The 27,500-nt window shown below is 17.8% G+C and overlaps 8 protein-coding genes and 2 non-coding genes across 10 annotated transcripts in view; 4 read left to right on the top strand and 6 right to left on the bottom strand.

The window, feature by feature from the left end:
* Positions 1-436: 436 nt before the first annotated feature.
* Positions 437-2,354, bottom strand: PF3D7_0527200 (ubiquitin carboxyl-terminal hydrolase 14; the record flags this gene model as incomplete). Its single annotated transcript, XM_001351792.1, has 2 exons — positions 437-2,153; positions 2,254-2,354. The coding sequence occupies 2 exons, from the start codon at positions 2,352-2,354 to the stop codon at positions 437-439; spliced, it is 1,818 nt and encodes a 605-aa protein (XP_001351828.1).
* Positions 2,355-3,475: 1,121 nt separating this feature from the next.
* Positions 3,476-5,370, bottom strand: PF3D7_0527300 (methionine aminopeptidase 1a, putative; the record flags this gene model as incomplete). Its single annotated transcript, XM_001351793.2, has 3 exons — positions 3,476-3,999; positions 4,180-4,491; positions 5,223-5,370. The coding sequence occupies 3 exons, from the start codon at positions 5,368-5,370 to the stop codon at positions 3,476-3,478; spliced, it is 984 nt and encodes a 327-aa protein (XP_001351829.2).
* A 2,756-nt stretch (positions 5,371-8,126) lies between these two features.
* PF3D7_0527400 (conserved Plasmodium protein, unknown function) lies at positions 8,127-8,654 on the top strand (the record flags this gene model as incomplete). The annotated part of the gene is made up of 1 exon (XM_001351794.1): positions 8,127-8,654. The coding sequence occupies one exon, from the start codon at positions 8,127-8,129 to the stop codon at positions 8,652-8,654; it is 528 nt and encodes a 175-aa protein (XP_001351830.1).
* A 2,463-nt stretch (positions 8,655-11,117) lies between these two features.
* Positions 11,118-12,859, top strand: PF3D7_0527500 (Hsc70-interacting protein; the record flags this gene model as incomplete). The annotated part of the gene is made up of 2 exons (XM_001351795.1): positions 11,118-11,136; positions 11,502-12,859. The coding sequence occupies 2 exons, from the start codon at positions 11,118-11,120 to the stop codon at positions 12,857-12,859; spliced, it is 1,377 nt and encodes a 458-aa protein (XP_001351831.1).
* Positions 12,860-13,356: 497 nt separating this feature from the next.
* PF3D7_0527600 (conserved Plasmodium protein, unknown function) lies at positions 13,357-16,310 on the bottom strand (the record flags this gene model as incomplete). Its single annotated transcript, XM_024473442.1, has 11 exons — positions 13,357-13,381; positions 13,509-13,681; positions 13,777-13,856; positions 13,986-14,024; positions 14,216-14,290; positions 14,476-15,038; positions 15,157-15,221; positions 15,335-15,426; positions 15,545-15,666; positions 15,868-15,923; positions 16,233-16,310. The coding sequence occupies 11 exons, from the start codon at positions 16,308-16,310 to the stop codon at positions 13,357-13,359; spliced, it is 1,368 nt and encodes a 455-aa protein (XP_024328948.1).
* A 1,423-nt stretch (positions 16,311-17,733) lies between these two features.
* Positions 17,734-17,806, top strand: PF3D7_0527700. The gene has a single exon. It is a non-coding gene; the product is annotated as a tRNA-Glu (tRNA).
* A 920-nt stretch (positions 17,807-18,726) lies between these two features.
* PF3D7_0527800 lies at positions 18,727-18,809 on the bottom strand. The gene has a single exon. It is a non-coding gene; the product is annotated as a tRNA-Leu (tRNA).
* A 2,366-nt stretch (positions 18,810-21,175) lies between these two features.
* Positions 21,176-23,173, top strand: PF3D7_0527900 (ATP-dependent RNA helicase DDX41, putative; the record flags this gene model as incomplete). Its single annotated transcript, XM_001351797.1, has 1 exon — positions 21,176-23,173. One exon carries the CDS (start codon positions 21,176-21,178, stop codon positions 23,171-23,173), a length of 1,998 nt encoding a protein of 665 aa, XP_001351833.1.
* A 531-nt stretch (positions 23,174-23,704) lies between these two features.
* PF3D7_0528000 (proteasome maturation factor UMP1, putative) lies at positions 23,705-24,079 on the bottom strand (the record flags this gene model as incomplete). The annotated part of the gene is made up of 1 exon (XM_001351798.1): positions 23,705-24,079. The coding sequence occupies one exon, from the start codon at positions 24,077-24,079 to the stop codon at positions 23,705-23,707; it is 375 nt and encodes a 124-aa protein (XP_001351834.1).
* A 1,260-nt stretch (positions 24,080-25,339) lies between these two features.
* The window catches only part of PF3D7_0528100 (AP-1 complex subunit beta, putative), a gene marked incomplete at both ends in the record, with an annotated part of 3,714 nt that continues 1,553 nt past the window's right edge, over positions 25,340-27,500 (bottom strand). Inside the window, 8 exons of the mRNA XM_001351799.2 lie at positions 25,340-25,399; positions 25,544-25,660; positions 25,778-25,885; positions 25,980-26,114; positions 26,250-26,320; positions 26,510-26,571; positions 26,701-26,782; positions 26,899-27,500. The exon at positions 26,899-27,500 is cut by the window's right edge and continues 1,553 nt beyond it. Coding sequence (XP_001351835.2) covers positions 25,340-25,399; positions 25,544-25,660; positions 25,778-25,885; positions 25,980-26,114; positions 26,250-26,320; positions 26,510-26,571; positions 26,701-26,782; positions 26,899-27,500 — 1,237 coding nt within the window. The remainder of the gene's footprint in view (positions 25,400-25,543; positions 25,661-25,777; positions 25,886-25,979; positions 26,115-26,249; positions 26,321-26,509; positions 26,572-26,700; positions 26,783-26,898) is intronic.

Here is a 27,500-nt window from a genome sequence, read left to right on the forward strand (position 1 = left end):
AATAAATAAAACAGATAATATATATTTATGAAATAACCACTATGGTATATTTATAATTAATAAGGCTTTATATTTTTTTATAAGGTGTATTTATGTTTTATAATTTATTTGCATTTATTGAGGTTTAAAAATGATAAATTTTATAAATCTTAAAATATATACAGAGAAAATAAAATAAATAAATAAATAAATATAAATATATATATATATATATATATATATATATATATATATATTATATTTATTAAAATGTCAAATTAATCATTCTCGAAAGAAGCCATTTTTGCAAAAAAAAAAAAAAAAAAAAAAAAAAATATACATATATATATATATATATATATATATATATATATATATATATATATATATCAATATATTTATATTTATTTATATATAACATTTTGTGTATACCCGCTTTTGTAATATATTTTTTATGTTATTCCTTAATATCCATATTCATTTCATCTGGTGTACATGATATATTTTTTCTCTTATATAACAATAAGACTGCGATATTGTAATCACTACATCCTCCATAGAAATCTATGGAAGAGAATTTATGAGTGCTGACTTTATCATCATCCATTTTTAACCATAAAGAATCATTTGCATTTTTAGTTTTTTTATTACTTGATTCATTTTGATCTATGTTAGAATTTGAAGAAAAAAATTTTTTCATTTTTTTCCAAGCAATATAATGACCACTTTCTTCATTTCTACCTTTATGTGTAATTACCGAAATAAGTTCATATTCTCCTGTAGGTAGTTCAATAAGTTCTTCTTTATTTATTTGGTTTGTATGTTCCTGTACATGTTTTGGGTTATCATTAGAGTTATTTTGATTGTATTGATTGTTGATATTATTTTGTTCTATATTTTGTATATTTTCCTTTTGAGGAGATAATGAAGTTTCTTTATCCTTTCTTTTCATAATGATATCTCTGGCAATTTTTAGTTCCTCTTTAATTTTTTCTGAACAGAAATCATACATATCAAAAGTATCAGGAAATGAAACTTTTCTACAAATTTTGGCTGTAACAACAGACACTCCGCTATTATTGGATTCTACAATTTTTTTCGATTCAAATCGTAAGAAATGTACAATTAAATAAGGAGGTAAGGAATTAATTTCTGACTTTTTTTCATATATACATTCCTTATTATCTTCATTTCTATTTTTTCTTATTTTCTCATGTAATGATAACCGTATACCTTCATGTAGATGATTTACGGGTGTATTAGGTGTACCCATATAACATATTAGTTTGTTATTAAATTCTTGTGTAGTTTCAAAAATATTGTTATGGGATATATCTTTATTATTATGATCATTTTGCTGTACACTATTATTATTATTATTATTATTATTGTCATTATTGTCATTATTGTTGTCGATATTATTATTATTACTTGTAATATTTATATTTTTGATTTCTTCCTTTTTTTCTTCCTTTTTTTCATCCTTCTTTTCATCCTTCTTTTCATCCTTCTTTTCATCCTTCTTTTCTTTTTGTTCATGTTGTTCAACAGTTTCCACAAATTTCATATTACTAATAATTTGAAAAGAAAACAATTTGTCGATAATTTTATTATCCGTTTGTTCATTTAAACAAGTTAAAATTGCATTCATACATTCCTCAGCATCTTGTTGTGCATATTGTTTCGTTCTTAAATTAACACTTTTAAATTTTGGATATACATCTCTAAAAGATTTTAACAAAGTTACAGGAACATATGGTTCTGATGATTTCTCAAATGAATGAGCAAATTCTATAAAAGAATCAAATAATATATCTTTATTTGTTTTAATTAATTTACTTTCTTTTGATTTATAGCTTCTAAGAAAATTTCCTAAATCATCAAAAGATGTTAAAAATTGTAATACCGCATTAAAATAACATGTGTTTCCAAGATTAACAATACCCTGTTCTTCAAATATAATATTTTCTTTTGTATGAATTTTTTGTTTTTCTTCATTTGTTAAATCTTCTTCAAATATTATATCTTTTGGTTTCTCAACTAATGATTCTGCGGAACCTACAAGCATAATCTTGTCGTTTTCTTTTATGTTTAATAAAGATAAATCAACATCATCTTTCAATAATCCTTTGTACATTAATTTCTGTTTTTCTGGCGGGACATTCGTCAGTTGCCTAACATAAAAAAAAATAAAATAAAAAAGAAATATATACATATATATATATATATATATATATACATACATACATATATTTTTATTTATTTATTTAATACCACAACTGAGTTTTTAATAAAATAAGCGGCTCAGATACATCAAGCTCTATGTTATTGAAAACCTGATTTTTCCATTTTACCGTTATATTAACCAATGTCATTTTTTTTTTTTTTTTTTTTTTCTTTTTTTTTTTTTTTGGGGGGGGGGGGGGAAGGGGGCTCTTAAAAATTAGTATGCATTTATATATTACAAATTAATAAAAAACATGAAAGTACTTTAAAAAAGGTAATAATATTAATAATATTTAATAAAGGAGAAAAAATAATATAATAAAGTAAAAATATTAAAAGAATTAATTTATCAAAAAAAAAAATATATATATATATATATATAAATATATTTATATATAAATATATTTATATATTAATAATTTAATAATATTATTTTGTATTTTAAGATTATAAATATTATGTAATTATCATATATTTTATTTTCCTATTTATAATATATACAAATGGGAAATATATTTATTATATATATAAATATATATATTTATATATCCATATTTAATTTACCTTTTTTTTTTTTTATATTTTTTTTAATTTTTATAAGAGTAACATAATATATATATAAATATAATATATTCATAAAAATATATTTTAAAATATATTTTTGAAGGAAAAATTATTTTTTTTTTTGCATTTAGAAAAAAAAATAATAAAACTAAATATATTAATTAATTTATATATTAAAAATGTAATATATACAAATATATATATATATATATATTTTTTTTAATTAATTATATTTACATTTTTATTTTTACACACATATATATATATATACGAGATGTTAATTTTTTTTTTTTTTTTTTTTTAATATATTAGAAAATAAAAACAATAATAACATTATATAAATATAAAAATAACAGGTTTATTGTTCTAGATTAAAGCTGTATATTTTGAAAAAATTAAATGAATAAAGGATATATTATTATCGTTTGAATATTATAATTAATAAATATTTTATAAATAAAAAAAAAAAGAAAAAAAAGAAAAAAAAAGAATTACAAATAAGTAAACATATAAAAATTAAAAAGGTAGACAAAAATGTAGTAAATAAATAAAAATATATACAATATGTACATATATATATATATATATATATATATGTATGTATGTATGTATGTATATTTTGGGTTGAGAAATTATATAATCATTGATTAGTATTAAAGGAATAGAATATTTTCATCATATATATATATTATATATATATTTTTTATTATGTTAATATTTCTGCATAATTATCTAAAACTAAAATTGTATGTTCCCATTGTGAGCAAAAAGAGTTATCATTGGTACATACAGTCCATTTGTCTTTCCATGTATAAATATTAATAGAACCTTCTGATAATATTGGTTCGATAGTAAAAATTTGTCCTTTTTTCATACGATGATTATTATGACTATTAGGATAATGGTGTTCAATTAATGGATACATATGCATGTGTGTTCCTATGAAATGACCACAGAAATCTTTTATTACATTAAATCCATTTTTATTTGCATGTTCAGTTATAATTCTTCCTATTTCAGAAAATAGTTGACCATCTCTACATATAGATATTGCTTTATATAAACATTCTTTACTTACATCCATTAATTTCTTATGTCTTTCGGAAATCTCTCCTATACCTACTGTTCCTGCACAGTCACCAAAAACACCATCCAAAAAAACGGTGCAGTCATAAGTTATAATATCTCCCCTTTGTAGTTTTCTTAAATTGGGAATACCATGACATACAACTATATGATAAAAAAAAAAAATAAAAAAATAAAGAAAAAATAAATAAATAAATAAATAAATAAATAAATAAACATAAATATGTAATTATATAAATAAACATAAATATGTAATTATATAAATATATATATTAATATATATATATTAATATATATATATATATCGTTGTGATGATAAAGTACCCTCGTTTGGAGATGCACATATACTTTTTGGAAAAGAATGAAAATTGAGACCCGCAGGATATGCATTATTTTTTATATAAAAATCATATGCCATATTATCAATAATATCTGTTGTTATCCCTTCTTTTGAATTTTCTAAACATAACTTTAAACATTCAGAAGCTAGTTTACAAGCTTTTTTCATCTTTTCTATATATTTGTCATCCTTAATTTCATAATTAATATTCGAATTTTGTACAATTCCTGTTTTAGCATAACTTGGGCATTTTATATGTTCGGGAACTTTTTGGCTAGCTGTTACCTTATATTTGCCTTAATAATAGAAACAAAAAAAAAAAAAAAAAAATAAAATAATAAAATAAAATAAAACAAAATAAAACAAAACAAAATAAAACAAAATAAAACAAAACAAAATAAAACAAAATAAAATAAAATAAAACAAAATAAAACAAAATATATGATACACCTAAATATATATCATACTAAATATTTAAATGAACATAAGGACATAATCTAATATAATATAAACAAAATATGGATAATCCTTTAAATATTATTTATTATTATGTTTGAATAAGATATGAATAAAGTTATAATATGTTAAGACAATTTTAATATCACGCATTTCTTATAAATGAAGTGTTATAATAAAACAAAAAAAGAAAAAAAAAAAAAAAGAAAATGAAAAATATGTTGTTCTCCAAATATGCAAAAATTTAATCTACTTATCACATTTTTACAACAAATTAACTTTGTTGTTATTTTTTTTTTTTTATATTTCATTGTAATATTATAATTATAATCATTTTTGTAATTAACTATAAATGGATTTAAAAATATTTCTTTAACAATTTATAAATTATAAATTAATATATAGTACTTTTTTTTTAATATATTTTATATCTTTTAAAATAATGTTATTGTTATAATATATAAAAGAAAATTTAAAAAATATATATTAATGGAATTATATAAATGTAAATAAATATATATATATATATATATATTATTATATATATTATGCTGGTATTCGTTTTAGTTACCATCTTGTAGGGTTGGTTTAAATGTTTTACGTTCAGGTAATTTCGATTTATTTAATTTTGGTGTTAATATATAAGTATGTTGAAATTTTCCTTTTTTTGGAAAGGTATTTAAAAAATTCAACATCAAACTTTTATTTAAAAAAGACATTTTGAATTAATTTTTTTCTTATTTCTTTTTATTTCACATTTTTATATTCTAAACAAATCATTTGGAATAAGATAAAGATGAAGAATTAATTTTTTTATTTTATTTTTTTTTATGATTTTATCTTTTTTTTTAAATTATATTTCCCTATAATAATCCATTTTTTATGGCAATATGTTACTTATATATAATGTTTCACATGTACAAACAACACAAAAAAATAAAATGAAATAAAATATACACATATAAATGAAAAATATATATATTTATTATTTTAATTAAAACATATTAATTTGTAAATATATGTATATATATATATATATATATATATATATTATTTCATTTTTCTAATTTTTTTTTAATATATAATTTCGATTATATCTTTTTTTTTTTTGTAGGTTATAATTTTTTTTTGACCCTTCAAGTTAAACATATATATGAATAAAAAATGAAAACAAAAATACATATAAGATATCATATTATAATATATTTATATTACATATATAATATTATATATATATTATATTATTTTTTGTTATATCATATTTTATTATATATATATATTATATACATAATAAATTATAATAATATACATATATGTATTATATATATATATATATATAATATTAAACAATAAGTAAATATATAAATATAATATATATATTAATACATATGTTTTAATATATATTATATAATATGTACATAATAAAATGTACATTTATAAATATTATAATACATATTTAATAATCTATGTTAAACTATATCATCGTATATATTTTATTATATATTTATTTATTATATTAAATATATATATATATTTTTTTTTATATTAAATAAAAAATATATTGTTTTAAATTATATAAATAATATATTATATATAATTATTGATATATATTATATAATAATATGTAATTATATAATATTTTTTATTTATATAAATATTATCTTTAAATATATATAAAAAATAAGTAAAAATAATAATATATAAAAATATATTGTATTTATTTTTTTTATTATGATGTTTTTTTTAAAAACATTATTTTTTTCACTGCTTTTATATAATTATAATAATTTTATAACAAACAGTATAGTTAATTTAAAAAAATATTTTATAATAACATTAAAAATTAATAACTCTTTCTTTTCTTATAATATATATAATATACTTTTTTTTATTATATAATTTTATTTTTATTTAAATTACGTTTTAAGATTTTATAAATATATTCTTTAAGTAAAAAGAAAAAAAAAAAAAAAAAAACGAACCCGAAAAAAAAAAATAAAAGTAAAAACAATAAAATAAAATAAAAAGAAAAATAAACAAAAATAACAAATTCCGTCAAAATACAATTTTGTATATAATTATTTTATATTATTTTTATATTTTTTTAATTATTATCTAAAACAAACATATATATCAATAAATAATTATATACATATATATATATATATATATATATATATATATATATATATATTAAAGTTATAATAACAAAGAAAGTAATATTTAGTTCTATTATTTTATGAACATTCAATATATATATTGAAGCAGAAAAAAAAATTTCAAGTATCAGATATATTAAAACTTCCGAAGTCATTTTTCAGATCAAACACAAAATATAAATATAACCTTTTGTACCTTTACCATTTTTACAGAAATCTATATATTTTATAAAACCCCAAGGGATGCCTATAGGAATACCAAAATTTTTTTTAAATAGTTATTTTTCATATAATAATAAACATATATATAATATGACCTTAAAATACAAAATGTATTTTCAAAAACAAGAGAAAGAAAAAATGTTCTGACATTTACTAAAATATTTAAATGTATTTGAGGTTTTTTTTAAATTTTTAAGGGAACCATACAATCCCCCCGCCCCCCTCAAAAAAAAAAAAAAAAAAAAAAAAAAAACTTTATTAGATTTATATCACATTTTCACATAAGAATTTTATCTGAGGATTATCTCTTGAAAATATTTAATAGAAGAAATATAACCATTAATAAAATATTAAAAATAATAATATAAATTATTGTCTATATATAATAAACAATGTTAATTTGACAGAAATATATATATATATATATATATATATTTATATTTAATGCAAATATATATACATATATATAATGAGCATATTTTAGGATATATATATATCTTAAGGAGATTTAATACAAGTTAATAAATACCAGTTTTATATTGAAGTCCCTTTTTTTTTTTTTTTTTTTTTTTTTTATTTAAATAATTTTTTTTTTTTTTTTTTTATTTAAATAATTTTTTTTTTTTTTTTTTATTTAAATAATTTTTTTTTTTTCTTTTTACCCCTTATATGTATAAGGTCTTAATTATTATTTTTACAAATATATCAAATTATATTTACCTATACATAGTATTTAAATAGATTCATACATTTATATTAAGTTTACCATTTTGATTTATTTTGTTATATGATAATATAATACAGAAAATAATATCTTTATGAACACAAGTTATTTACACGAAAATCCAGAAGATCATACACAGTATTTTATAGGAGTAGCATAAATAAATAAATAAATAAAAATAATACCGTACCGCTGTAAAGTGTATAAATATATTTATATATATAGAAATACTTATATAGCAGAATAAGTATTTTATATGTTATTTATTAATTAGTATTTCTGTAGTAAGTTCAATATATATATATATATATATATTTCTTATTTTATTTTTTTATTTTTTTATTTTTATTTTTTTTTTTTTTTTGGTTAAATGAATGATTATTGCGAATTCAACAAAAATAATAAAAAAAAAAAATTTAGGAGAACATCAGAAAATTTTAATGAAACCAATGGAACAAGTGATACATATACTGCTGAAGAATTATGTTACGATGAGGATACCATCGTAATTAATTTTAATGAAATTAAAGAAAATGGCGAAGATATAAGATATTCTAAAGAACATGAAAATGTAATAGACAAAGATTTACAGGACAATCTTTATGATCGAGTTAATATATTTTCAAATATATTTTTATGTAATTTTGAAAACATGAACTCCAAAGTTGTCCTTCGTTTATTTGCTGATTGTTCATCATTAATATGTGCAGTATGCTTATGGGGAATTTTAGATGATATATTTCTTATAATATCAAATAATAGTTTCTACATTAAACTTTTCTATTATTTCCTATTTAGCATAATTTTTACAATTCTTATGTGTGCAGTTAATATATATACTTCAAAATATACACACAGAAATAATTGTATATATAATGAAAATGAAAGCCAAATATAAATTTAATCCGTAATAAGAAAAGAAAAAAAAAAAGAAAAAAAAAAGAAAAAAAAAAAAAAAAAAAATCTGAACAAGTCAGAATTTTTATATATTTTTTTTTTTTAACTTAAATTTTTTTTTTTTTTTTTCCTTTTTTGTGGATCTTAAAATAAAAGAATTAAAATATAATTTTTTAATTTTTATGTTTTCTTTTTTTTTTTCTTTTTTTAAATATATAAATATATATATTCTTTATTTCATTTCTTTTCACAATATTTCGTTTATTACATTTTTTTTTTTTTTTTTTTATATTATTTATATAGTCTATAAAATTTGGTTTGTTTGATATATTTAAATATGTGTATATAGATACACTTTGAAGTGATTGATTTTTTAGCTAGTAAAATTAAATGAACAATTATGAATTTTATATATAATTAAAGAATTAAATAAAATAAATAAGTAAATAAATAAATAAATATATATATATATATATATATATATATATATATATATATATATAATACAATTTTATTATAAAGGGTCTATAATTATTTTTTTTTTTTTTTGTCTTACGATTTATAATTTCAAAAATAATATATATTATTAGAACTATAGTAATGGATATTATAAAAAATTGATGATGTTTATTTGTGTACATATTAATACTTAATATATATGTTAAATTTACTTTATATATTATATATATATGTATATAAGAAAGGTACAAAATGCTACGGAGAATTTTTTTTATATTTTGTAAATCATAATATACGTCCTATGTGCATATATTAAAAATATAATAAATATACAACAAACAATGTATTTTTATTTTATTCTGTTTTATTTTGTTTAATTTTTTTACTAATTCGTCCAAAGGCATATATAAAAAATTAACAGCCTATGATTTAAAAAAATATGTTATAAATAATATAAACTAATTCATATTTTTTTGATTGCGATTGATACATAATATATAAATTTTAACAATTTTAACAAAAAAAGTAAATATAAATATTATAAATTAATGGTTCTAAATGAATACATTTTTGGTAATGTATATATATATATATATATATATATATATATATATGTGAATATTCAAAAAAGGAGATACGCTCATAAAAAATCTTGAAGGGATATTTTTCGTATATGAATAAAGAGATATTAATTTTTTTTGTTGAATATATATAATTATAAAAATATTTTCATACGTATTTATAATAAACTATAATTATTATAGATAATATGAAATTATTAATTTTTTATGAGCAAATATATATTATGTGTATACATAGATATATATATTATTTTATTTTTATATTTCATATAATAGGTATTATATATATATATATATATATATATATATATATTATATATATATAAATAAATGTTAAAAAAAATTATACTTTGAACATAATACAAAATGTACCTAAATTATTTTGTCACATTTTTCTTTTATTATTTGATATTGCAATCATATTATACTATATAAAATAACTTCATATAAACACATTCGTAGTTAAACAAATAAATAAATAAATAAATATATATATATATATATATAATTACATTTATATATATATATATATATATATAGTTCACTTTTCATTTTAAGGAAAAAGTACAAAATAATATGTTCCTTGGGGTTTTATTTCGAAAAAATTAATAAATAATTAAATATCATAATTTATAATACATATTTTATATATTATATATAATATTATATATATATATAATATATATATAATAATATATATACTTTCATTTTGTTATAGAAATTATTATTTAAGATAAAACAAAATTTTGTGTGATCATATTATCATGCAATCTTAAATATATTATAATAATAATAGTAAAAATTATTTTATATATTTATATAAATATTATATTTTTATAGATATGTAATGAAATATTTTATATTAATACATTATGTATATATATATATATATATATGTATTACCTATATATATATATTATTTAATAATAATGCTACTTATTTTTATACATATATTTTAAAATATCTACTTGAATATATTTTTATAGTGAGAAAGCAAAAAAATAAAAAATAAAAAAAACATATAATATTATATATTTTTATATAAAATAAAAAAATAGGATTATATATATATATATATATATATATATTATTTTATATTATATATATTTTTTTTTTTTTTTATTTGCTAAATAAATATTTTTTTAAGATTAAAAATATATTTATCATTAAAATTTTTTATAAATTATAAAAAAAATTTGCATTTTTATGTAACAGCTTTATCAAATTATAATTAATTTATTTTTGATAATATATAAAGAAATCTTCAAATTATATTAAATAGCAATAAAAAAGAATATTGTAGGAGAAACCAAAATAATAAATTAAATAAATATAAATAAATATAAATATATATATATATATATATATATATATATATATATATATAAATAGATATAGATATAGAGAGAACAATATTATACAAAATGATAGATGAGAAAAAAGGTAAGAATATATTAAATGTTTAACATTTAAAAATGAATATATATATATATATATATATATTTACCATTATTTTTATTTCGTTTTGTTTTATATTTTGTGAAAAAAAAAAATATATATATATATATTTATTCATTTATATAAAACTTTTATATGCATAATAAATATGTGGTTGAGAAAACAAAAGTTATTGTTGGTTATTTAATATTTATAACCAAAAAAAAAATGTCCTATTAAATATTATGATATATATGTAATATGTGCAAATATGCATACATATTTATTTATATATATTTATTTATATTTATATTTATTTATTTATTTATTTATATTTATATTTATTTATTTATTGTTTTTTTGATTTGTAGTTGAAGACTTAAAACAATTTGTGACACTTTGTCAAGAAAATCCATCAATTTTGTTGAAACCCGAATTGGGGTTCTTTAAAAAGTTCATTGAAAGTTTTGGAGGTAAGGTTAGTAAAGACAAAGAATTTTTTGAGAAAAGTGCAAGTGATGAAAGTACAGAAGAGAAATCTGATGAAGAAGAAGTAGAAGAAGATGAAAATGATAAAGATGATGTGGAAGAAGAGGAAGAAGATGATGTACAAGAAGACGAAGACGAAGAAGAAGATGATGATGAAAGATGTAAAGATTTTATGGTAGAAGAAACTATCGAATGTCCACCTTTAGCACCTATTGTTGATGAAGACTTATCTGATGAAGTGTTAGAAGAAATTAGTAATTTAAAAATTGAAGCTGCTGAACTTGTTCAAGATAATAAATTTGAAGAAGCTTTAGAAAAATATAATAAAATTATAGCTTTTGGTAAACCATCTGCTATGATATATACTAAACGTGCTTCAGTTTTGTTGAGCCTAAAAAGACCCAAAGCTTGTATCAGAGATTGTACTGAAGCCTTAAATTTAAATATTGATAGTGCTAATGCATACAAAGTTAGAGCAAAAGCTTATAGACATTTGGGTAAATGGGAATGTGCACACGCTGATATTGAACAAGGACAAAAAATTGATTATGATGAAGACTTATGGGAAATGCAAAAATTGATCGAGGAAAAATATAAAAAGATTTATGAAAAGAGAAGATTCAAAATTAATAGAGAAGAAGAAAAAAAAAGAAAAAAAAGAGAAAAAGAATTAAAAAAAAGATTAGCAGCTAGGAAAGCAGCTGAAAAGGCATACAAAGCTAATAATAAAAGAGAAAATTATGATTCTGATTCGTCAGATTCGTCTTATAGTGAACCTGACTTTTCTGGAGATTTCCCAGGAGGTATGCCAGGTGGAATGCCAGGTGGAATGCCAGGTGGAATGCCAGGAGGATTCCCAGGTGGATTTCCAGGAGGAATGCCAGGAGGTATGCCCGGTGGATTCCCAGGTGGTATGCCAGGAGGTATGCCTGGTGGAATGCCTGGTGGAATGCCCGGTGGAATGCCCGGTGGAATGCCCAGTGGAATGCCCGGTGGAATGCCCAGTGGAATGCCCGGTGGTATGCCAGGAGGTATGCCAGGAGGAATGCCTGATTTAAATTCCCCCGAAATGAAAGAACTATTCAACAATCCCCAATTTTTTCAAATGATGCAAAATATGATGAGTAATCCACAATTAATATCTAAATATGCTAATGATCCCAAATATAAAAACTTATTTGAGAATTTAAAAAATTCTGATTTTGGTAATATGATGGGAAAAGAGAATGGTAAAAATTAATTGACATATAAGATATGTACTAATACACACACATATATATATATATATATATATATATAGTTATATATTTATATAATTTTATGTTTATTTATTTAAACTATTAATTGAAAAAGGCACTGTGCTAATAAGTAATGTCTTCTTTTATAATACAAAATGTTTACACGTATATATGTTTGTATATATACATATATATAATTATTTAAACATATATTTGTAATTATTTATTTTATTCATATATATTTAATTTTTTTTTTTTTTTTTTTTTTTTTTTCATTCTATTAAAAAAAAAAAAACATTTTTATTAAAAAAAAAAAAAAAAAAAAAAACATTTTTATTAAAAAAAAAAAAAAAAAAAAAATTATTGAACTAACAAAATAAAAAAAATAAATAAAAAAAAAAAACAGTAAAAAATATAAAATATAAAATATAAAACAATTAGGTTAATATAATATAAAAATGAAATAGAATAAAATGAACTCAAATGAAATATTATTGTGTTATTTTTTCTTTTTAAAAAAATTCCTATAAATAAAAAAAGGAGGGAAAAAAAATATATTTATATATATATATATATATATATATATGTATATATATTCATATTTATTTATTCATATATATATATTTATTTATTTTATTTTTCTATTTTTACGTTAACAAAGTTTGTTGAAGAACTTTTCTTTTTTTGTTATTTGACGAAATGGATTCCCTAGGAACATTATTAACATCGTTAGTTGTCGATATCTCGTTTTTCACTTTAACACATGTATTTTTGTCGAGTGTTACCAAATAACCATTCTCATAATACATTTGTGTTTGTTTTACCTAATAGAATAAATAAATAAATAATTATATATATTAAAAAATAAAATAAAATAAAATATAAACATAAATATTAATATTATATATATAATAATTACTGTTTTAATTTCTGGTAAAACATTTAGAGGTTTCTCATTTTCTTCAGATGTGTTTACTTCAGTCTCTTCATCATTCGAATCTTTAGAAAAAGAAAAATAAGAAATTAATATATACACACATATATACATATATATATATATATATATATATATATATATATATATATATATTATTTTTTTAATTTTTTTTTTTTTTTTTTTTTCAATACCATATTCGAACAACTTTGATTTGCTATCACTTTTGGAAGCTACAAAATAAGGGTAAAAAAAAAAAAAAAAAAAAAAAAAATATATATATATATATATATATATATTACACATTGCATATAAGATAATAAATGTATAATTTATTATGTGTAGACTTTATTGTTTATTCATTTATATATATATTAATTAATATAGCATAAACGTTATGTTCCTTATTTATTATTATTATTACCTTCAAATGTTTCATGGACCAAATCTTTGTCACTTGATTTACTGAATGAATCGGCACTTTGATCATATTCTATTTCTATAATAAAGAAAAAATAATAACATAAAAAATAAAATATAAATAAAATTATGTTCTTACTATATATGTATATATATATATATATATATATATATATATGTATATATATTTTTTTTTTTTTTTTTTTTTTTTTTTTTTTTTTTTTCTTGGGACACTGTTAAATTTTAAAATATTTTAAATGTGACCTTTTTTTATTCTCTTCTTATTTAAAGTCATGTTATTTTGAAAATTATTTATATGATTCCTATCTTGACTGTTTTCACATGGAGATTTGTTAATATCATTATTCTGTGAATCTACAGAAATATTTTCACGTTTTATTTTAAAGATATTATCTTCAAAATTCATTTTTCTTTTATATGATATTGATGAAGTTTGTAATAATTTATTAATATTATCATTACCTTTCTTATTTATTGTATTGATTGAACCAGATACACTTGATTTATTACTTTCATTTATATCCTTTGTATTATTTGAATAAGTATCAACATTTTTTTCTTTTTCCATAAAACTATATATATTATTTTGTTTCAGTATTTGGGGTTTCTCTATATTGGTGTTATTATTAGATAAGTTTTCATTCACATCATTAATTTCTTTTTTTATTTGAATGGTAATAGAAGTACTTGGTTTGTTTTTATTATCTTCTTTTATATCTTTTTCATATGATTGAATAATATTAGGAGTTGCTGAATGATTTACTGAAGGTTTAACTTTCAGATCATGTAGTATAATATCAGAAAATCTGGAAAGTTTAAAAAAATGACCACAAGGGTATTACATATATAAATAAATATAAATAATATATATATATATATATATTTATATATTTATATATATATATTTTTATATTGATATATTACTGAGGAACTATTAATTGACGCTTTAAATCAGTCTTCTCGTACAACTTATTTAGCTCATTCAATTCCTTCAAAAAAAATAAAAATATATAATATATATTATATAATACACGTATCATATGTTAAAAATATTTTTTAAGATATCTCAAATAATTATTATGTCTCTATTTTTTTTTATTACTTGTCTCCATAAGAGGGATAAATCTGATCTACTTTTATTGGATTGTATACTGTATAGTCTGATAGAGAATTTACCTTCATCTTTTTTTAATTCTATAAAGAAAAAAATAAAAAAAAATAAAATATATATAAATATATATATATATATATATATACATAATATTAAGACCTAGATTTTCGATATATTTTTTTTTTTTTTTTTGGAATATACCTGATATATCTTTATCATTTAATATACCACATATATATTCAATGTTATCCTTTTTATACCCTTCTACTAAATATGTTGCTCGAAGTTCCTCTTTTCTCCTTTCAAAGTAAAACTGTATGAATCTTAAAAAAAAAAATATACATATATTTAAATATATATATATATATATATATATATATATATATATGTGTGTATATATAATGTTAGACTATCCAACAAAGACATTATAGGAGTTATATATATATCAAGTCCAAATACGAAAATGTAATCATATACATATATATTCCATATTAATATTTGATATTATTTCTTTCTTCTTATACTTTTGAGATAAATCAGACGGTAAGTTTAATGAATATTTTATGCTCAAGATGGTTATCTAATAAAATATTTTTAAATAAAAAAAATAAAATGTTAATACAACTTGTATAATTTGTTAATATGATAATGAATAAATATTATTAAAGGTAAAATGTTTATGCTCCTTTATATATATATATATATATATATATATATATGCATATTTCAAAATATATAAAAATTATTACGTTCCCCCCGGTTTTATATATTATGCTTCACTTTATTATTTATATTACTTTTAATACATAAAAGTAAAGCATTTCATACATATTACATAAATAAATGACATATATATATATATTTATATTTATATATTTTTTATATTTACGATGTGTCCATCATTTATGAGAGAATCGAACAAATATAGTAACTCGTCAATGTTTGTTATACTATTAATACTTTGCATATTTATAATTATAATAATATATATATATATATATATATATATATGTAAATATAATTGGGTTTATAAAAATTATTTTACAACTTAAAATGATAAGCTTAAATAAAAATAAAAATAAAAAAATTTTGAAATGATGATTTATTTGAAGTAATGAAAAAATCTAGCATTACGTGTTTTAAAAAAGGTATAAGACAATATTTTCTTCTTATAAATAAATAAATATATATATATATATATATATATATATATATACACACTATATAATTCAAACAAATATACACTCACGTGTAGTAATTATAAATTAAAAATATACTTACATATATATATATATATATATTATTATTTATATTTTTGAAAAAGAATAATACAATATAAGAAAAATTAAAATAAAATAAAAGATGACAAACAAATATATCTTTCTATTTTTTTGATAAATCGTATATAATACATATATAAATATATATATATATATATATATATATATATATATATATATAATATTGTAAAGCCAAATGGGGAAAATCAATATATATTTATCAAACGTTATAATAATATGAACACATATAAAATATTATGTTAAAATTAGGTTATATTTATAAATATAATATTATATATATAATAATATTCGTTAGTCACATATTTTGATGAACCAAAATAGAAATATAAGAAGAACTAAACACTATATAACAATTATCATATTCGAAGAATTTTTATTTTAAAATGAGTTTATAATAAAAAAAAAAAAAATTACATAAAATGAAATAATAAATAAATAAATAAAGGAAAGAAGAAAGAAAAAAATATTTTATTATTAAATTACATAATTTATATATATTACTTTTATGAATTTCTTCTAAACCTTTTTAAAAGAACTAAAAAAAAAAAAAAAAAAAAAATAATAAAAATAAATTTTCTTTTTTAACAATAAATATACGTAATATATTATTATATTAAAAAATTCTGTGCTATTATACTTCACAATAAATAACTGTATGTATATATATAATATATATATATATATATATAAATTTATATATCATACTAATTGAACAATTATACATCGTTAATTTCTTATCATAATTATTGAAGACATATAATTTTCATACTTATATAAATTGACTTATCTTTATTCAAAATTGTCAAAAATAAAAAATAAATAATTTTTTTTTTTTTTTTTTTTTTTTTTATGTAACAATAATATTGTAATAGTATAAAAATTATAAAAAAGAAAAATCGTCCATCGGAAATTTAATATTTTACAGTTTTAAAAACAAAAATAAAAAATTTATTATATTATATATATATATATATATAATATATATGTATATAATTTATATGTACATATATTTTATTTTGTGCATATATTATATAAGTACATATAAATATAATAAAATATATAATTCACTATAAATCACATATCTTTGAATCCCATGTAGTCTAGGCGGTTAGGATATTCGGCTTTCACCCGAACGACCCGGGTTCGAGTCCCGGCGTGGGAAAATTTTTTTTTTAATTTTTTATTTAAAAAAAATATATAAAATTTTTATATTTTATAAATTATTCATAAATATATTTGTACATATTATATATAAATATATATATATGTATATATTTTATATTTTATTCATATAATAAAAAGTTGAAAATATACAGGAAGCACACCAAAATTCTATATAAAATATATATTATATATAATATATTATATTTTTTGGAGAAAATAAAATATTTATAAATAAATATATTTAATAATTTATTTGCAAATAAAAAAATAAAAAAAATAAATAAGTATTACCAAATAAAGGTTTTATTATTTATACATTTTCAAAAAAAAAATTTTTAATGTTTATAGTTTAAAATACACAAAGACTTCAAAATAAATCTAATACAAATGGTCAATAACAAAAAAGGCGATATATATATTTTTTTTTTTCATTTATTCTTTTTAATTGTTCTTTTAAAAGACTAATAAATAAAAAATAATATTAACAGTATTTTAAAATACTTTTCGTCATATTTTATAAAAATATAAAATCATAAAAAGAAAGACAGTAGGATTTTTTCATATATATATTTATATTTTATTATTAAATTAATAAAAAGGATTATTTGAATAAACTGAAATAATATATATAAATATATATATATATATATATATATATATATTATATAAATTATATGTACGTATTTTTTTTTTTTTTTAATTTTTACAATATCATTATATTTTTATTCTATACAATTTTTATTATTTATTTTTTTTGTTTTTTCTAAAAGAAAGAACGCGAAAGCACAAAAAAAAAATATAAGTACTTTTTTCCTTATATATTAAATATAATTTGTACGCATTTTTTTTTTTTTTTTCTCTCAAAATTTGAAAAAAAATATTGTAAAATTTCTTTAAAATAAAATTTTTTTTATTTTTTGCACGAGGTGGGGTTCGAACCCACGCGGTCTAGTGACCAGAGGATCTTAAGTCCACCCCCTTAACCACTCGGGCACCCGTGCTCATAAAAATAACGTTAACATAAATTTATTGTGATAATTTTAAATATAAGAAAAATATTAAAAGTATAATAAAAATGAAAAATGAATAATTGGCAGTATTATTTATATAATACATATATATATATATATATATAATATATTTATATATAATTCATTTTAATTATAATTTTATCTTTTTTAATGGCCAAAACATGTTACTTACAAAGAAAAAGTAAATAATGTTAGAACGAAAAATATGTATGAGTACTTATATTTAAACTATAAATTATTTTTTCTTTATAAATTTTATTATTCTCTTCATTTATTTTATTATTATAACTGATTTATTTATTTTATTATATTCCTATATTCTCATAATATTAATATATATATATATTTATAAATATGTATATATTTTAAATATAGTTTAATTTGTTCATTTAAAAAGAATGTTAATATATGGATATGACGAATATCATTTATATCTATATAATTATAAGTACATAATATATACCTATATATATATATATATATATATATTTACATAATATTTATATGATTTTATTATTATCTATATGTAATATGAGATGAAGAAAAATATAAATATTCCTATAAAATGGATAAGGAAAATTGGTAAATATTTTTACATATTCTCTATATATTTATATTTTTAAAATGTGAAAAAATGGTTATATCTTTGTACATTTCTTAAGATATCATGGTTATCATTATAATAATCATTATATTATCGTAGTTCATTGTATAAAATCAATATATTTTAATGGTATATATTTTTCATTATCATTTCTTAAAAGTATTGAAAGACAACAACCTTTGCTAAATGTTCCTTTTTTTTTTTTTTTTTTTTTTTTCTACATAAATAGAAAACTAATTAAAAAGAAAATTTACAGCCATATAATATATATATATATATATATATATATATATATATATGTATTATTTTATTTGTGCATTTTTATTTTCACCTGACTTGTTCATAATTATTTCATAATTAAACTAATAAAAAAAAAAAAATTTTGGCTGCATGAAATATGTTTCTTTTATTTTTATGACATTGACTAATTATTTTAATAAATAATATGAATCAATAAAAAGACATATAGACATAACATATATTAATATGTTATGAAATTAGAGTAAGTATTATAAACTTTTCATATTTGAAATATTCTTCTAATGTATATATAAAAAAAAGTGAATAATTTTTTAATATATTGTATCAGAAAAAAATAAAAACAATATGAATAAAAATAAATATACATATATATGTGATCATTTATATTATTTAATATAATGAGGATGAAATTTATATAATTGTTCATGATTTTTTCATTAAGATGAAAAAGAAATATTTAAGCATGATAATAAATAAACAAATATATATATATATATATATATATATATATATATATATTTCTTAAAATAAATAAATCTGTTTGTTTTTTGAAAGGTCCACTATAAACTTATATTAAATAAACAGTTCACGTTAATATTTTATAAGTGCTTTTTTGCATATACCCTTTTTATAAAATATAAGTTCATGTATTTATATATTTTCCTTTTAGTTTGTCTGGAATGAATTCAATTTAATACAAAAAACATATTTAAAAAAAATATATATATATATATATATATTAAAAGTTTTCATATTATCGTCGCTTTTTTATTAAATTCCAAATATAATAGGAGATAAAAAGTTTTAGGTTATATATATATATATATATATATATATATATATATATTAATGATATGGTTCAAATATATGTGGTAATTAGTATTTTCCTTCCAAATATTTTATTTTTTCTTCACAAATTATACAATAAGAAATAAAAAAAAATCAATTTTTTCTTAAAATTTGTGCAATATCATTAATTATTTTTTTTATGCCTGAAATTTGAAATATTCTTAAAAAAAAATAAAGAGAAATAAAAAAATACATATATATAATATATCGTGAATAAATTATACCTATATAACATATAATATTTTTTAAAAATATTAACGCCTATATGATTATATATATATATATATATATATATATATATATGAAAATATTTAATTATTTAATTATTTAATTTTTTTCTTTATAACTATTGATATAATATATAATTATATATATTATGTGCTTCCTTATTTTAAAACAAATTCATATATATTTTATAAAATGATTAAATAAAGCCTCTTTTTTTTTTTTTTTTTTTTTTTTTTTTTTCCGTAGAACAATAATTAAATAATAAAACCGTTAAAAATATATAACAATAATATATAAAATAAAATATATATATATATATATATATTTTTTTTTATTTATTTATGGATGTAATTTCTGTTGCCTTTTTTCAACTATTATTATTTACGTAATAATAATGAATGATAACTCCTTATATGATAATAATAGAATGAAAGATGAGAAAGAAGAAAGCAATAAAGATGATAGTAGCGATGATTTTGTTTATGAACCCTTGAGTGTTAGAAAAAAAAGGTTTATGGATAATCTAGTAAGTAGTTTTGTAGAAGAAAAGAAAAACAAAAAAAAGAAAGAAGATAAAAATTATGAACATGAAGAAAAAAAAGATGCTAATGATAGTATAAATGATAAAGAAGATAAAAAATATAGTAATAACAATAATGATAATAATAATAATAATAATAATAATAATAATAATAATAATAATAACATATGTGATGATAATAATGATGGTTTTAAAGTTGATTTTAGAAAAACCTTATTAGAAACATTTCATAAAATACGATTAGAAAAAAAAAATGATGAAATCGATGAGACAGAAGAAATACGAAAAAGAGAAGAAAAACTTCTGGCGCAAGTATCAAAAGCATTAAATGCTCCTTTACAATCGGTTAAGGAAAGAGCTAAAGGTATAGTATATAAAGAAAATGTGGAATCTATATGGAAATTACCTAAAAAATATAAATTATTAAAAAAAAGTTATGTCGAAAAAATTAGAAGAATTTTTTATATTGATGTTAATGGAGATGATATCCCTGCACCAATAAAAAATTTTAAAGATATGAAATTTCCAAAAGCTATATTAAAAGGTTTAAGAAAAAAAAATATTAAGAAGCCAACACAAATTCAAATGCAAGGATTACCATCTATATTATTAGGAAGAGATATTATAGGTATAGCGTTTACCGGTAGTGGTAAAACCATAGTATTTGTTTTACCTTTAATAATGAAATGTTTAGAAGCAGAAATAAGATGTAAATTAGAAGAAGGAGAAGGACCTATTGGTTTGATTATATGTCCATCTAGGGAGCTAGCTACACAAACACATAACATTATAAAATACTTTTGTGAATTTTTATATAAGGATAATTTCCCGACATTAAGGTCGTTATGTATGATTGGAGGTATTAGCGCATATGAACAAGGAAGAGAGATCCAAAAAGGCATACATATGATAGTAGCTACACCGGGACGATTAAATGATATGTTAAATAAAAAACGTATGACATTAGAACAATGTAGATATTTATGTTTTGATGAGGCTGATCGATTGATTGATTTAGGTTTTGAAGAAGAAGTACGTAATACATTAGATCATTTTTCAAATCAAAGGCAGACTTTATTATTTAGTGCTACTATGCCTAAAAAAATACAAGAGTTTGCAAAGTCAACATTAGTTAACCCTATTATTATAAATGTTGGTAGAGCAGGAGCAGCGAATTTGGATGTCATACAAGAAGTAGAATATGTAAAGGAAGAATTTAAATTATCCTATCTTTTAGAAGTATTACAAAAGACAGGACCTCCTGTTTTAATTTTTTGCGAAAATAAAAAGGATGTGGATGATGTCCATGAATATTTATTGTTAAAAGGAGTGAATGCTGTGGCAATTCATGGGAACTTAGGACAATCCGAAAGACAAGAAGCAATCAATTTATTTCGAGAAGGAAAAAAAGATATACTAGTAGGTACTGATGTAGCTTCTAAAGGTTTAGATTTCCCATCTATTGAACATGTAATAAATTATGATATGCCAAAAGATATAGAAAATTATGTACACAGAATTGGAAGAACAGGACGTTGTGGAAAAACAGGGATAGCAACTACTTTTATAAATAAAAATCAAGAGGAAGCAATATTATTAGATTTAAAAGCTTTACTTATTGAAGCTAAACAAAAAATACCACCGTTCTTAGAAATGCTAGATAGTAAAGGATTGAATTTAAAAGAAATTGGTGGTGTCAAAGGATGTTCCTATTGTGGTGGTTTAGGTCATCGAATAACTCAGTGTTCAAAATTGGAATCACAAAGAAATAAGCAGACTTTAGTAACGAATAAGGACATATTATCTAATAATAAGTATAATAGTATGAATGCATATACAGGTGATTGGTAAAAAAAAAATATATATATATATATATATAATAAAAAATAACATGTGTCATAAAAAAGTGTATTCTTTTTAAAAACACAAAGAAAAAATGTATATATATATATATATATATATATATATATATATATAATATTTATTTTATATATACATTTTATTCACTTAGATTCTTTTTTATTTTTTTTTTTTTTTATTCTTTTATTCTTTTATTTTTTTTGTGTTTTCTTTTTATAATTAAAACTTAAAAAAAAAAAAAATTTCTTAATAAATCCAAAAGGACTTATTTTGTTCGCATATGTTTATAGCATTATCAAAAATGTAAATTTAAAAAAAAAAAAAAAAAAAAAAAAAATATACACATATATATATATATATATATATAAATATATGTATGTATGTATAATTTTCTTATCTTTACACATATATGTTAATGTAATATGTGCAAATTTTATCATGTATGTATAATAAAACATGAAAACATGAGTAGGTCACATATATATAATAATATTTATTATATCTGTTTATCGATTTTTTTTTTTATATGTTCATTTTTTTTTCTATTATTTCAGAAAGTGGTTCCAAGGGATGTTCATCAATTTTTTCCATATATTCATATGAATCTATGCGATCAATTGTATTCCTTACAATATCTAATGATAATAAACTGCTTTTAATACCTGGTAATCTTCTTGATAATGAAACAATTTCTCTATCAAGTATATTTTTATATACTTCTTGAGAACCATAAATTAATCCAGTTCTTTTTAAAAAATTCTTTTCTTCATTTAATAAAATTGTATCATGAAAAGTTTCGATGTTCTTTTCTTTACCTTCTAAATTTATATCTCTTATACTCACAACATCTTTAACTTTAAAGTCAAAATTTAATTTTTCTAAATAATTATTGGCCATATTGTAAAAAAGCAAAATTTATCACCTCCTTATTTAATAAAAAAAAAAATAATATATATGTATAAATATATATATATATATATTAAATGAATTAATAATTATAATAATAATAATAATAATAATAATAATAATAAAAATAAAAAAAAAATTTAAATAATAAAATTAGGATAATATAATAATAATAATAATAAATATACCTGTACAAAATATATGTATTATAAATATATATATATGTATTTATAAAATGAAAATTTTTAATAAAATACATTCCAATTTAAATATATATATATATATATATATATAAATAAATCATTCTTATTTTTTTATATTTTAATATATATTTTTTTTTTTACACGGCAATAATATATATATATAATATATAATATGCGTATAATTACATATATTTATATTTTTTTTTTTATTTAAAAAAAAAAAAATATTATATGTGCTTAAATTAAATATATATATTACATATATTATATTTTTACAGGTTGTATACATGAACGAAAAAATAAAAAGTTAAATATAATGATATATAAATAAAAATAAGTATATTTGTAAATATTTTCTATATATATATATATATATATATAATTATATACATTTTTATATACCTTTTTTAAATAATATATTATTTATATATATAATATATTATACATATAATATTTTATTTATTTTTATTTAAAGTACATATCCATTTATTCCTGTTCAATTATTAGCACCATAATATTATATATATATAAACAAATCGTTAAAGAATATTCATTCAAATTATTTAAAATAACATCTTTTCGTTTTGAAAAGATAACAAAATATCAATATAAATGAAAGTTAAAGGATTTTAAAAAAAAGAAAAAAATTTACATAATAATGAATGATCATTATAAAATATGTTTAATATAATACAGCAAAAAAAAAAAAAAAAAAAAAAAAGAAATATGCATATTTATATATAAAATATATGTTAAATATATTATATATTTTTTCTTATAATATGATATACTAAAAACTTTTTTTTTTTTTTATATTTATTTTTAACAATATAAAATGTATGCATTGAATAATCAAGATTAAAATATAAAAAAATCACATAATCTTTAAAATTAAAAATGCGTACACATATACATAAAAAAAAAAAAAAATAAAATAAAACAAAATAATATAAAATAAAACAAAATAATATAATATAAAACAAAATAAAATAAAATTAAATAAGAATTTCTTTTTGTTTTTTTTTTGTACAAATTAATTCTCGTCTTATTATGTCTGAGTTACACTTAAGGAAAATGCCTTAACAAATAAAAGCTTATAAAGTGGTATCTACAAAATTAAAAAAAAAAAAAAAAAAAAAAAAAATACATATAAATAAATATTTAATATATTATAAAATAGTTTCTTTTTATATATATACACAAAGAAAAATGAAAAAAAAAAAAAAAATTAATATATTCACAAAAATCTTACCACAGATGAGGAATCTGTACGAATGCACAATTTCACGTTCTTTTTCTCAGGTTGAATTGTGACTTCACTTAATATTACTAGATTGTTTGTGGTTATACAAGCAAAATAATATAATTCCTAAAATAAAAATAATGAAATTATAATTGTACATACATATATATATATATATAAATACATATATGTGTATTTTTTTTTCTTCTTTCTTTCTTTCTTTCTTTTTTCTTTTATTTTTACCATATTATTTACATTTCTACGAGCTATTAAAGAAATATTAAAAATTTTCATTCGTTTTATCAACATGTCTGATGTTATAACCATAGGGCTTACAGCCATTAATATACTCTAAAAAAAAATAAAAATAATATACAAGTATATATATATATATATATATATATATATATGTTTAATATGAAAATAAATATTTTAAAGTTATTACCTCTTTTGCTTCTTCTATAATTTGCCATTTCTTTTTAAATATGTCTTTTTCCATATGAAAATTTTCGACAAAAACGACAAAAATGTCGTACGGTACATTGAAATAAAATATATCTAAATTTGTTCTTATGGCAACCTAATAAGGAAAAATAAAATGAAACAAAATGAAACAAAATTAAATAAAACGCATAAATATATATATATATATATATATAATACAACATTGTTTATTATATATATAATCTTCTTTCTTCCGTTTGTATTTTTTTACTTGTAAAAATAAGGGGGTTGCTGGAGGTGTATTCGAATTTAACGTATTTGGAATTAAATATATGAGCATTTCTAAAAGCAACAAAAAAAAAAAAAAAATATATATAAATAATAATAATAAAAAAAAAAATAATGATATGTTAACATATATATATATATATATATTAATAAGCACGATTAGAAAATATTTATTTTTAAATTTATAGATATATGAAAAAATAATTTTTTTTCCTTCTTTTTTTAAATACATATTATATATACCTTTTGTTTCTCCAAAGCCAATATTCTGTACATCCAAATTGTTCGGTGACGATAATCCAAATCTATTAAAAAAAAAAAATATATATATATATATATATATATATATATATATAACAAATGGAAACACTAAAAAGAAATATATATATTTATATATATATATATATATATATTTTTTTTTTTTTTTTTATTACGAATTTTTATTTATTTGAACTCCTGATACTACGATTTCGTTCTGGGTTTGATTTGTTACTGATATTTTGAGTTGAATTTTTCCTATAAAAAAAATAAATATAAATATAAATATATATTTCATGTCCCTGAGATATTACATTTGCATATATATATACATATATATATATTTTATTTTTTTTTTTTTTTTTTCTTCTTACTGTCAATACGATTTATTGAGGCAAAAATGGAGAGACCCGTCTGTCCCTTCAAACCAGCATCCTCTGATGATAATACCTGAACCATTTTGACCGGTGGAATTGTTTTTTGGGGTTTGCTTTCATCATCATTTAATCCTATCAAGTCCATAGATTTTTTACTATCATCTGCATCATCGATATCATTATTGAATTCATCCGAAGAGTTATTATAAGAATCACTGGATGATTTAGAATGGTTTGATTTTTTATTATCACTAGAATAACTATCATATTTTTGTTTGTCCATTTGTTTTTTAATTTTTAGAACATGATTATCTTTATCATAATCGTCATCATCATAGTGATCATCTTGCATATGATCATTATTATTATCAGAATTTAAGGAATAGGAATTTTTTTTTGATATAAAAGTTTCTGGTAATTTATGATATACAGATGATAACATGGATATATTTTTAATTAATTTATTTAATACTTTGGTATCAGTAATTTTATTCTCTTCTTGTATTGGGGGTTTATCGGCAAGTACAATTTTTTTGGCAACATCAATATTTTTAGATAACAATCTCCAATAAATATAAGCCCTATCTCTTAAATCAGGA

Source organism: Plasmodium falciparum (assembly GCF_000002765.6).
Source record: "Plasmodium falciparum 3D7 genome assembly, chromosome: 5".
Lineage (NCBI taxonomy): Eukaryota > Apicomplexa > Aconoidasida > Haemosporida > Plasmodiidae > Plasmodium > Plasmodium falciparum.